Source organism: Lissotriton vulgaris, chromosome 3_1, assembly GCF_964263255.1.
Source record: "Lissotriton vulgaris chromosome 3_1, aLisVul1.2, whole genome shotgun sequence".
Taxonomy (NCBI): domain Eukaryota; kingdom Metazoa; phylum Chordata; class Amphibia; order Caudata; family Salamandridae; genus Lissotriton; species Lissotriton vulgaris.
The window spans coordinates 531,994,476-532,008,141 of NC_141689.1; the positions used below are offsets into that span (position 1 = coordinate 531,994,476).

A 13,666-nucleotide genomic window follows, 5' to 3' on the forward strand; every position below is an offset into this window, starting at 1 on the left:
TATGGTAATCTATTTTTAGGATACACATTTAATATTATAGATTGAGCAGGTTACCTAACTCGGTGCCAAGCTAGCTTTAGGATGTTCTTCCTTAGTCATTCTTTCATAACCAGGAAATGAGAGTTGCTGTGGCTGTACTGCCATGAGATGGTGTACTTCATGAATGAGGCAGTAAGTTTACATTTAATGAATGGAGGTACGGAAATCCTGTAGAGTTGACTGACATTTCTAGCATCGATATCTTAACCTAAAGTCATAAGAGTGATGCATAGTGGTAAATTAATAGCATGTGCTCAGGAACCGCCTATATATGTGACTGCACTAGTAAACCCATATTCTTAGCACAAACTCTTCATCACCTGCTGCAGGAAAATGTTTTCAAAGACGTTAGTATTGGGGCGGAGGGCTCCTAATCCGATAATGTCACCTGCTGTTTGTGGTATTACCACCACATGAGACTTTGGCATCCATGTATGTGACTTTTTAAACAATTTTTAGGGGCATTTAGTACACAATCGCCCAAACAGTGTTCACAACAAAAGTTTAGTACAGTGTCCAGTTTTCTGGTTGGAGTGGCACTGAGAGAGCAACTTGAATCTAAATCTCAAAGGAGGTGCATCCACGAGGTGGATATAAGATTGCTATACAGACTGACATATGAAACCCTTATGTAAAAGCATAAAATTACAGCACACCCTATGTGATCAACAAAATAGCAAAAGAAAACAGAAGAACAACCAAATCATGGTCAACCAAGGTCGTTGGTGGTCAGGATGTATTAACTCAAAGCTATACTTTGCACTTTTGGAAGTAAACGGAGTATGTTATTGGGGAACGCACTTTTTGGCAGAAGGTGGGAAGGAAATATTGAATGAGTATGGAATGTACATGGAGGACTGGGTCTGAGAAAATAGCTATCCCTGATGGTGCACGGTGGCAGGGTATCATCTTTGGGGACATCTGTTAAGGTTAGCAGTATGTCATCCCAATTACTGGCTATTGGGCATTGCCAGAGGCCCCTGCCCTCATCTCTGTGTAGGGCTCTGCTATCTTCATCTGCCTATTTTATGGTGGCTTGGTGCCAACTCTCGTAGGTGGGAGGGACTACTGCATTCTATTGCATTGTAACCATCCTTTAAGCCACCCATAGCGCAAGGTCAGGAGGTGGGCTACCACTTTGCTTTTTTGGACCTCTTATAAAACCCTAGGTTCAAGTTTCCCAGGATGCTATGTTTGCAAGTTGTCAGCCTACTCAGGATTTCACACCAGAAGGTCATTACTGAATGGCCGTTCCGGAGCATGTGGCGGAGGTTAGCTGAGACTGCATTAGCGTTGGGATTAATTGTATTACTTTTTGTAAAGTATAAAACTGAGTGAGTTTGAATTTAGTATTTCGTGAAGTGGTGTGGCGTTATGCAACTATGTTATCCTATTCCTTATCATAGACCAATCATCCTATTTCAGATTTCCAAGTGTCTAGGAGAGGTTGAACAGAGATGTGCATGTGACGTTGGAGAGCACTGTATGGCCACCTAATGCACTTTCTTCTGTTTACCATCACTAAAAGAGTTTAAATAAGAGCGTGTGTTTCGGTTTCTATGTCAGTGTAGAGCATTTCATTTGTAGGGTGTGAGCCAGGGCTCTGGATCTCAGGAACTGCCCTCTGTGGATGCCAAAGTGGTCCAGTTAAGAAACGAAGGCCCTCATGAAATTGATCCGCCAAAGGGGCCATACCTGCGACTCTTCCCAGAGTTGGAGGTCACGGTCAGAAAATCAATTGGTGTGCCTGAGAATGCAGAGTAGTGAGATAAGGGGGCATAGAGGAGGATATGTTGGGTGATAGATGGGCCCTGAGTACAGCATCTGAATGCGGTCGACTCTAAGAGAGGGTGACCACTCCCAAGCCACCCGAGCCAGGCACCTGGAAGCAAGAGTCCATGAGGTCGTTAGCGGCACAGTAGGGGGCTATTAGTACAGGTCTCCTCCTGTGAGATGCCCACCAGCAAGCAAGCAACACAATGGAACTGTGTTGCTAGATAGAATCCCTAAATATTCGGGGCCTATGACAGTGCCAGTGCCTCCCTGTGCCTTCTATTCATATTAAATGTATTAACAAGAATTTTATGCGAACTAGTGCCGTAGCGGCACTAGTTCGCATAAAATTCTTGTTAATACATTTAATATGAATGTTCAAGTTTAAAAGGAATGTTTAAACTTTGACTCATGTGGTTCTAAAAAGAAATAGTGCACCACATTGTGGAAACTGAATGCATATTTAATATTGGCAAACTCTTTCTGTCCATGATTAACTGTTTTTTGATAATTGGAATGAAATGATATATGTTGATTTAATGTTCTTTGTATGTCACATGTACATTCGTCCTTTTTTGCTAAGGTCTATTGATGATTAATTCAATGTTTTTTGTATGTTATTTGTATATTAGTCTTTTGTGAAAATTCAGTCGCTAGAGGTTGAGTTGATAATGTTGATTCTCTTGCCTAAAAAATAATCATCTAAAAAACTTATTCTAAAGATACTGACAAAATAAATTGTCTTGGTAAAACTAATTCATTTAGCTTTATCTATTGTCTTACTGAGTGATTTAGTAATACATCCCGGAGGCATAGGTACAATCCCCTTGTTTTACATTCATACAGATTATGGCAGTTATCACTCCTGCTGGGAGTAGATGAGAGTATCTTGTTGGGTCAGAAGCAACATAACAGGTGCTTGTGCATACTGCCGGTTCGCAAGCCATGTAAGCAATTTACCAGCCGTATTCCCTTTAGAATGGAATTTTGTGGTATAGTCAGTGTAATCTAGACATAGCTACCTCCCCAGCAGTCTGGCTTCCTCCTCCTTCAGGACCCGTAGGATATCCTGAATGGTGGGGTCAGTCCCCTGCTATCTCTTGAGCTGTGTAGAGGAGACCTCCACCCTCTTTAAGTCTCTCTCCAGGGCCTCCTTGCACTGACCAAGGTGTGTATACAATGGTCACACATAACCACCTTACAAACCTCCCATTCAACTTATGAAGAAGAAGATGAGCCATCTTCATTGTCACAGTATTCCTTCATTCTTTCTTGGTAGGTCCCCATCTCCCAACATGACGCCTGCAGACAACCTAATGGATTAAGAGATTAGAGTTTTACACCAGTGTAGGGTTAATAGTAAGGGGCTGTGGTCAGGCATGTCCCTACATAAGTGATCTGAGGGGGAACTGGGGCTATCTGGGAGGAACATACAGTTTTGTCTAAGTGCACAAACAGAAAATGAGATGTGGAATAAAGGAGCAAAGCCAGAAGTGTCATTTATGGTGTCATCATACATCTGTGAGGTACCAGTGCTGGAGCCAGCATGATAGTTTCTTTGCACTCTGAATTGTTCAGGCCTGTAGAAGAGGTGGATGTGAGCTATCAATTGAGCCATCGAAAATGCAGTTAAAATTGTCTCCAAAATCCATAGAGCTTGTGGGGTAAAGGAATGACTACTGATCTGTGTGGGGGGGTTGGGGGTGTACATATTTTCTGTTACTACTGGGTCTCCATCCAATCTGCCCTTCACTAGAACAAACCTGCCATCTCAGACTGCAACAACTGCACCAACCACAAAGGGGATCCCTACTTTCACCCAGATCAGCACTCCCCTGGAGTGTGTGAAAACTTAATAGTGACCTCACCAGCACTTCTGGAGTTTGACTCCCTTAGCTTGCGTGATATAGGACTCTGGGAGCAAGGCTATGTGTGCCCTTGATGCTTCAGGAGGAAATGTATTCTCTACTGAATACTAATCGCCTACATCCCCATAAAATCCCAGTTTATCGGAGAGAGCCTGTTAAGGGGTGCCCTAGGGAGAGAGTGAAGACTGTGTTCTATCTTTGCTGGATCCGTTGGAGCACTCATTATGGTATATGGGTACATGAGTGGGGTCTGACACTAGTGTCGTACGCCGACGACACACAGCTGACCATCACCCTCACGGAAGGTCCCTCCATCTCAGCCTCTAGATTCAAAGATGGTCTTGCTGCTGTGGCTCGTTGGATGACAGATAACTGCCTACAGCTTAACGCCGGGAAAACGGGAGTGCTACTCCTGGGTAAAAACACCAGCCACTGGAACGAGCACTGGTGGCCATCTTCCTTAGGCTCCATTCCTCCTCCCAAGTCCCTAGTAAAAAATCTGGGTGTCTGGATGGGTGCCTCTCTTAGCTATCAGACCCATACTAAGAAAGTGGCCGCCACATGCATTGGCTTGCTGAGGAGTCTTAGTCCCATACTTGGCTTCTTCGATGCTAAAGTCCGCCAACTTATCATCCAAGCGACAATCCTCTCTCGCGTGCACTACGCCAATGTTCTCCTCCGAGGTGCTAACAAAAGCAAAATAGCAAGACTGCAACGCGTGCAAAACGCAGCGGCAAGAGCCCTGGTCGGCCTCCCTCGCAGATGCTCGGCCAGAGCCACTATCTGCAAATTGCACTGGCTACCCATCAACTCCAGAATACAGTTCAAGACACTCGTCATGACTTTTAAAATCCTCAAACTTGGAAGCCCTCTACTGCTACGTCATCTTCTCACCCCCTATGTTCCGCATCGCGAACTCCGATCCTCTAATCAGCACCTATTGAGCGTTCCCCGCTCTAAGCTCTGTCGCATTGGCGGCCGCTCCTTTAGAGTATTGGGAGCTAAGCTCTGGAAAGCCTTACCTCTAAACATCCGATCATTAGATAATCTCTCCACCTTCCGGAAGGCCATTAAAACACACCTGTTCCCCTCTCGTTAGCTCTCCTCTCTCCCTGTCTACCTAGCTCCGGTGGGGCTTCTGTGGCTTCTATAGCGCCGGGACGCCTCTTCGCTGGGGCAGCTGTTTGCTCTTTAACAAAACCATAGAATAGAATAGAATAGAATATATTCCTTCCCAGCCCACCTTGCATGAAGCATGTTTGTGTATACAATCCCTGAACCAGGAAGACAAAATAACAATAAACTTAAACATGACTCTAAAGACTGCAGCAATTGGTCCATTATCCAGAAAAGTCAAAAGGAAGAGTACTCTTTGCATGGAGCATGTTGGGAGTCCCTTTCAAAACTTGGAAGTCCAGTGTCGTGCTCCCCTGATTTCCAAAAGGTAGAGCCTGCAGCCCACTACCAGGGAGGGAGCCGGCAGCCACCAATGGCAGACCGCAAGAAAGAGTGAATCTCCAGTGATTCATGTCCAACAGAGGAGATAGCGGGGGGGACATAAATTCTCTGAGGTTAATGGAGGGAAAAGGAACAGAAGAAAAAAGCATGCATGCAGGATTCATTGATTAGATTAGAATGCTTGTAGAGCGCATAGCTGCCTCGGCAAAGAGGCGTCCCTGCGCTGAAGCAAGACGACTGGGGAGCAAGCGAGGAGTTAGCATTGAGAGAAGAGCCAGGTCTTTACTAACCTTCTGAAGGCCTGGTGATCAGAATTGCTACGGATGTGTAGACAGAGGGAGTTCCATAAGGCGGGGGCCAGCCGCCTGAAGGATCGACCGCCAGATCTGGTCCTTTGTATAAGTGGAATTCTTCTAAGAAGCAAGTTCACCGAGCGCAGCGCTCGTGAGGGTGCATAATGGGCATGATACAGAGCGCCTTGAAACAAACTCTTTGTTCAAGGGGCAGCCAGAGCAGATGGTGGAGGAGGTTGGAGACATGGCAGTGCTTGGGGAGGGCAAAGATGGCACAGGCTGCAGCGTTCTGGACCCGCTGCAATCGATTCATCACAGGCTTACTGGAGCCCAGAAGAAGAACATTGCAATAGTCTAATCAGGCCAGTATGGAAGCTTGGATGATCAGCTGATGTGCTTGGGCATCAAGCAGACCCAGTATCGGCTTAAGGCCATGAAGTAGCCTGAAACATTTCCCGGCCACTGATTTGGCATAGTCTCAAAGTTAAGATCTTTATCGAGCATAATTCCCAGATTCTTCACCACCGATTTAGGGGCAGGAGGCCACCATTCATTGTCCCAGAGATGGGAATCTTTGCCAACCAGATGAATCTCAGATTTGGCTGAGTTCAACTGCAGAACGTTGGCTGTCATCCACTCTGCAATGGCTGATATGTCTTCTTTGAATTTTGTTCTATCCTGGCTAGGATTATTTGACAGGGTGATTACCAAGGCCGCATATTGCGTGGGCCCTGAGAAGGAATTGGCCCCTGGAACTGAGGACCATGTGTTCTACCGATGATGAGGAGGAGGACAAGTGATTGACTCCATGAGTTACTACTGGGGGACACTCCTAATCCGATGTCACCTGGGTTTCTAGTATTAACACCAGAGGAGACTCTTGTCTAGGGGTGGGTGATAAACACCACTCCGCCAGCAAAGTTAGCTGAGTTTTGCCCGCTCTGCACTCTGCTTTGGGCACAGAGTCCCGGAAAAACACCAGCAACTGCTGTGTGGTCGAGTTTTTCTCTTGCCCGGCTCACCAGCATTAAGTTGGCAAGAAACAAATCAAGGACCAGTCTTGGCATTGTTTCTCAGTGCAGGGGGTTGTGACAGGTCACTGCCGCTCGCCTTGAGAAAGCTGTCGCTTGAGTAGAATATCATCTCAAGTGGCAAGAAGAAGCAGCGCCCTCTGGAGCGATGCGTGGTGCAGTTTATGCAATTTTTACAGCACGGGCCAAGCTCCCTCCACTGAAAATCAGCGTAAGCAGTGCGACATGCCAAAATGTTGGCGCACGCAGAATCTCACAGAGTTTTTCTGGAAACTGCGAATTCCTTGGAGTGAAGCTGCGTGAGTTATGCCCACCCCATCTCTGGCCCCAGAAGAGGAGTTATGGTCAACAAGGTGTCACATTCTTCAGAAGCCTCAGATGAGGCAGCAGTTAGTGGTTCAGTCAGAATTTGGAAGGAGGCCACTGCCACGCAAGCAGAGCATATGCTGTCATGGATCTGTTCTTGTGATGGAGCCACATCTTGAGTTAGGGATATCCTGGGTCTAGTCTAAGAACGTCATCATCTGCATCTATGCATCTTACATTCCCATTTTTGAGGAGCATCGCTGTGTAAAGTGATTCCTCAGTTCTCAGCCAAGTTCCAGGTTACCTTGGCTCTGTGAAGAAGAAGGTCTCCCGGTCTGATACTATCTTGAGTTTGACTGGGGACAGTAATGAGTATTTTAGCCCTCTTCTCTTTAATCCCATCAAAGATGCCCTCTGATGCTGGACAGCTAAAATCTAATCCAGGAAAGCAAGGAGTTGGTGGTTGTCTAGCTTGAGAAGCCCCACCTGTCAAGCTACTCATAGGAGTTTATGAGCCTCAGCGGGGCACCAAGCTAGGGACGGCAAGCCGGGACACAGTGGTGACCTCTCTATAGAGGGTGTGGACTGTTTTAAAACTTTTTATCAATGTTATGAAGAGGGCAGCAGCAATCTGCCCCATGGAGTCCTTGGGCATGCCACCTACTCCTATGTTACTCTGCCGTTAACGACTCTCAACATCCTCTGCCCTGGCATCGAGGAACCAAACCTGCTCGGTTAGGTGATTAACTTGCTGCGAGGTCAGAGATCTGGGGCTGTAGGTCTTGTAATGTCCACTCAGACTGGGTGACCCATTTTGACAAATTCATCTGATCATCTCATATTAGGATGATGTCTATAGCGATGGCATTGGTTGTCGCTTCGAGGGAGGCCTTGGTCATTCCGTTGGCCTCTAGAATCATGTCAAGTTTGGCTGAACCTACTGCTGGAGAGGTCTCTATCTGGGAAAACCACAGCACTAACTCTCCCGGTTTCAGCTTTCCCATCTAGCCCATATAGTCATTTGTTGTGACTAACAGGGGTTATGGGATGGGAAGAGGGATAACGTAAATCCTATTGAGAGTGTCACTTTAGCCACCAAAGTCCAACTGGGCACTCTCATATTTGTATATCTTGTATAGTACGGGGCACAAGAAGTCTAGAAGTGGGAATATACCCCAGATCCCCAAGCTGGTACCATTTCGTTTGGAGTTCAGAGGGAGCCCTTCACTGACTCAGTTTACCCAACCCTGGCCACAAAAGTCTGGCTGATACAACATCGGAGCCTGGCTGTGAGCCACCCAGAATGTTATTGGCCAGTAGGGGAGGTATCAGGAAGAGTAGCACAGCCTTGGTGTTTTGGCCAGTGAACTTCATTGGGTGAATTTCACCAGTGTACCCCTCTTCCAGCTTGCCGTGCAGGTGTGGGGAGCCGCTGCAGAAGAGTTGGGGAGCACTAAATGTTTGTAACTCATGATTGTCCTATGTAATGTAATGTATGTATGTAATGTAATGTATGTGGTCTTGTAAAGCGCACTGCTGCCCTGAGGCGTCGTGGCGCTGTAGACCGCTGGGGAACCCGTCCTGGCTATGCCTGTGAGATGGTCCCTACTGGGTATCTCCAAGGTGAAACCAGGCATCCCCGGCAAATGTGGGGGGCCGTTGTAGAGATGACGCAAGCTAATGCCCAGAGTTGCCGAGTGTGATCCCAGGTTAGAGCAGGCACTGAGGAAGGAATTATCGAGTCCGCTGACCCTGGTCCACAACCCTGCCGCGTCAGGAATTGAACCCTGGTCCCGGGCCGTTCTCTGCTTCCGGGTCTGCCGCCTCTAACCAGTGAGCCACACCACTCCACCATACTTATTGTCTACTTTTAATATTAATACTAACCAAATCGATTGACACAAAGGAGCTGCCATGCACCACACAGGTGGAAACAGAGATGAAGAGTCAGATTCTTATTACATTTTGGCTTCTATTCATATGACTGAAAATTCTAAGAGGCAATCATTAATGAGGCAAGCTGTTTTGAGACGGCACCATGGCCAATCTTGAGATATTTAAATGTGTATCAATTTATCTTTATAGCAAATGTAACTGTAGGGAAACAATGCTCCTATAATAAAGGGATTTGGCTGATGCTAATGTGATCTTTTGTGGATACGGCCAAAGCTTGATAACTTCAGGATTCTGTAACTTTGCTAAGCCGGCAACATTTTTCCACTGATATTGAATACTTTTGAAAGAAACCTGTAAAGCATATACCCTCAAGTCTTGGTGGTCTGTTCTTTGAAGCCTGATGTTCTGATCTTTTAACAATATAGTTTTACATCCTCATGGACTGAATTTAGGAGACAGTGTCAAAATGGCTGCAAGCACCATTTTCAACATTAATGCTAGCCTTTGCCAAACTTGGTGCCACAGCTCAAACCTGTACATGATCCTTTGTGCTTGCTTTCTACAGCCCACTATGGAAATTCAACTCTGTTCTATTGTTAGATTATCTGTTGGAGGATTCATACCACACAACATTGCTTCCTAGCACCTGCTTCTTGACACCAGAGATGCACCAAAGAATAAAAAAGCAGATGATATACCCTCATGGATCTTGCATGTAATGGCACTACTGTATGTCAGAATTTTCAACTTGTTCCTGAATTGTTCTCAAAGCATGGAAGCTGATACAAAATAATTTTGCACATTCTCCTATGTACCCAAGAGATTGCCCTCCAATTTAGGATAGCTCACTGTTTGCACAAGCATCTTGTAATACCCTCTCAACCACAATCATTATGAGAAAACTTTCCTCATTACAATATTGCTTAGGTGAAACAGCCTTTTGCCCTTGAAGATCCTATATGCTGGACCCAATACACTGAAATCAATCTACTTTAGAGGAACTAAGGCTATGCAAAATTGAAAAGGTAGATGGCTTGCAACACCGTGCAGCTTTTTAAAAAACGTTTGTCAGTTTTGCTAATTTAATATTTGACCAATCTGCGCCTTCGAGATTACAGCAAGTTTGTATGTGCGAATAAAATTTTTCAGAACATCAGGGCTGAGGATACCACTACTAACAGATATGAACATATTAAAACCATCAGAGGGATATGGCCATCTTGAAGTGACCAATGGTGATGAAACTGGGGAAGGGTCTCATGGACAACAAGATCAATCAAATGCGGACAACCAACAGTTATATGACAAATATTAGGGGAACGGTGACTGGGTGAAAGGAAGTAAAACACAGGCGAGTCCCACTGATTTTATTGCTTTGGTCAGGAAAAGAAATGTAGTTGAGTAAGCCATAGTACAGGACTAATTGTGAATTTGCTTGCTCCTGTCATGGCTTCAAAAGCAGAAGGTACAGGGATCAGTAAGTATGCAGGATTCAAACTAAGCATTATAGCTACTTGTTATAATGGTGTAAAAGCACAAAACGAAATACTGTGATCATGCACAATTAGGGTCTCATGTCCAGTTTTCTTGCTTGTTTTCAACTGGTGCAGGTTGTTGGCATACAGTGACAAAGTTTCATTCTATTCCAGAGATTTTGTCCTAGATTGCTCTAGCTAAGGTTTCATCAAATTGAATATTAATTTTTTTTAAAGGAACTTACCTGCTGCACCAGAATATCGCCTATTCTGCTGATGATGAAATTCCGGTCAGTGTCCTCAGTAGATTCCAGTCTTCTTTCTTTCATATTGTTGAAAAACTCCTTGTGAATGTCGAGGAGTTCATCAAGGCATGGGAATATTTTATCCACTGTGCTGTTGTCCAGCTGAAGCTCATCCCTCATTCCTTTCCTGAATATTTCCGACATTATGAACAAGGTCTGGATATGATGGAGTTCTGTCTGCATTAGTTCTGTAACATAAATGCATGAGGAATAGTTAAGCCATCACATAGAATCATAATGGGGGAAACAAACTGGGGATTGATGCAACGAAGGAATAACAGAAGTGGAATTTTCCAAGCATATGTGCAGAAATATTCTATTTCACTATATACACGTGGAATTTGTGGTGCCTTTTAGGAAACCAAAAAGTAAAACATGCAATAATAAGTGAATGATGCCACATTTCCTGAGCATACTCACTTTACCACCTGAAGTATTCCTCTGAGTTCCTCTGCTGCAACAATGAGGGTATGTTGACAAAGGACTCCAAAGCAGGCGCTGATAGAATATTCAAAAGCCTCCCTTTACTTCCTATGATGCCAATCTGCATTCTTTGCCAATTCTACTGCCTTTCTGGGTCAGCATTTTACCCATCGTCACAACAGCATACAATTGAGGCGTAATAGTGATGCATTGATGTAGTTCTGGTGTCTTATGCGATACCAGATCTGGCTTATGTTGGTGTACTTCAACTAGACTCATTCTCATCATGGGACCTATGATTCTAATATTTTAGAGACCTGGGGACATGAGTAAAGAAGAAGATTGACTGTACTGGTAATACTATTCATTAGAAGTTTAAGGCCTAGAACGGTCTAAAACAAACTGGACCTTTGAAAGAAGGCTGTTAGCAGATAGTAGATTCGTGGATCATTTGAATAAATGGGCTGGCGAATTTTTTGCGGCAAATAGATATAGTACATCCCGAAATGGGGTCTGGGAGGCTTTCAAAGCTGCTTTAAGAGGAGAAACAATCAGCTGTGCTGCCAGGCTTAGAAAGGAAGATAGAAGCGAAGTAGAGAGACTAATGGTCAAATTAGTTGAGGTGGAAGAACAACATATAAAGGATATCGGTACTGGCAGTAATACCGAGGCTAGCCAGGGAGTTCTGTTGGCAGTAAAAGCGGCACTGCAGAAGGAGGTTACACAGAAAGCAATAGGGGAGTACCAAGCTTCGAAGGCAAAGAGGTATGAAACGGGTGAGCAAGCTGGTAGAGCACTTGCACTCCGGATTAGACAGGAAAAAACAAAGAATGCGATCCCATGTATAGAAGAGGAAGGGATAACATATACAGAGATAAAAGATATCCTATCGATATTTAAAAAATACTATCAGAAATTATATGAGAAGGACCCTTTCAATATTGATCAGGAGGACAGGTGTATTGACAGAGGACCGTGTTTGGATGATACAACAAGAAAAGCACTTGATAAAGATATTACGTCTGAGGAAGTCTTATCTGCCATGCGAGAATCAGCGCCAGGGAAAGCATCTGGTCCTGATGGTCTCCCCTCGGAGGTTTATAAAGCTATTGAAAAAGAGATCGCTCCTCTTTTAGTAGATCTTTTTAATGGGATATTGTACTCTGGGGTGGTCCCCGATTCATGGAAGGAAACTAACATTATAGTCTTTCATAAGGAAGGCAAACCAACAGAGAAACCGGGGTCATATCGACCTATATCCTTAATAAATGCTGATACCAAGCTATATTCAAGGATCTGGGCGAAGAGGTTGGGCAGGATCATAGGCGATCTTGTCTCTCCATGGCAACATGGTTTTGTCCCTGGGCGTGGTATGACAGATCAAATAGCTAGAGCAATAACTCTGTTTGATGCCCAGGAAGCCGTGGGGGGAGGGATGGCCATGATCCTGCTCGACGCAGAAAAAGCTTTTGATCGGGTGGAGTGGAGTTTCCTCTGGAGCATTTTGGCCGGGAGGGGTTTTGGTCCAAATATTGTTAGGGCTATTAAAGCTATGTATATTGTAGGCATGGGCGGAAAATCCGTTCCGCTCGCGGATTTTGCGGATTTTCGGGAAATCCGCAATCCGCGAGATTTGCGAATCTCCCGCAAAATCCGCAAATCCGCGAGCAGCGGATTTTGCTTGCACTGCTCGCACTGTTCGCGTGAGTTCGCGCCCCGCGAATAAGTGCAAAAATTGCAGAAATACGATCTTAGCAAAACTGAAAGTAACTACTTACCAGGTTCAAAAGTTCAGGCTCATCATTAGTAGCCATTTCCTGTAGTGCTTCCTGAGGGGCCCCTCCAGAGTTCAGTTGCCAGTTGAAACTATTATGTGACCCTGCTCTGAACCTCAGAATAGTTACACATATGCCACAAAGGTCCTGAATTACAGCTAAGGGAGACAAGCAGGAGCCAGGCTGGAAGTTAAAATCCATTAATCAGCCCCTAATTCATTATTGTCAGTTGGGGCAGGGCAGGTGTTGTAACTAATTTTGCAACAATGAAAGCACTTAGCAAGTGCAAAAGATCACTAATCAGGGCGCACTAAGGAAGCAGGTGCCAGCTAAAAAAATATTCTGTGACACATTAATCAGCCCCAAATTAATTCAGGTCACTTGAGGCAGGGAAGGTGTGCTTTGCTTTGCCGAAAATAATGTACACTGGACAACCAGAGGGTGTGGTGATGAAACAGAGGGTGGCATGGGTGGGCCAGAGGGTGGCATGAGTAGTCAGAGAGTGGCAGTGGTGACAGAGAGTGGCAGTGATGAAGAAGAGTGTCCCAAACAGGCTGGACACGTAGAAACAACAAGTTCGCAAAACTTGCGACCCGACAGGTAAGTTCGCAAATTGCGAAATTGTAAAAACCCTCGCGAACTGGCAGAAACACGGGCGAACACAAAAAAAAAAAAATCCGCAAATTCGCGGGAATTCGCGGATTTTGCGGATTGCGAATCCGCAAATCCGCAAAATTCGCGAACGCGAGATCCGCAAAATTCGCTCATGCCTAGTATATTGACCCAGAAGTGATAATTACGGTAATGGGAGAGAAATCAGACAAGTTTAAGATAAGTAGAGGGACACGGCAGGGTTGTCCCTGCTCCCCCATACTATTCACTCTATACATCGATACGCTCATTCAGAAGATTCTAGAGTGCCCTAGAATATCTCCTGTGATTTATAATAGTTATGAAAACAAGATTTTAGCCTACGCTGATGACCTGGCGGTTATCACAACAGACCCGCAGCAAGCACTCGCAG

At 45.0% G+C, this 13,666-nt stretch overlaps 1 protein-coding gene across 6 annotated transcripts in view; it reads right to left on the reverse strand.

Annotated features, from left to right (window-relative positions):
• Positions 1-13,666, reverse strand: part of ARHGEF28 (Rho guanine nucleotide exchange factor 28) — a 954,264-nt gene that overhangs the window by 138,156 nt on the left and 802,442 nt on the right. For all 6 annotated transcript variants that reach the window (XM_086960785.1, XM_086960787.1, XM_086960786.1 and 3 more), the window contains one exon: positions 10,385-10,632. In XM_086960785.1, the coding sequence (XP_086816911.1) occupies positions 10,385-10,632 (248 nt within the window). The remainder of the gene's footprint in view (positions 1-10,384; positions 10,633-13,666) is intronic.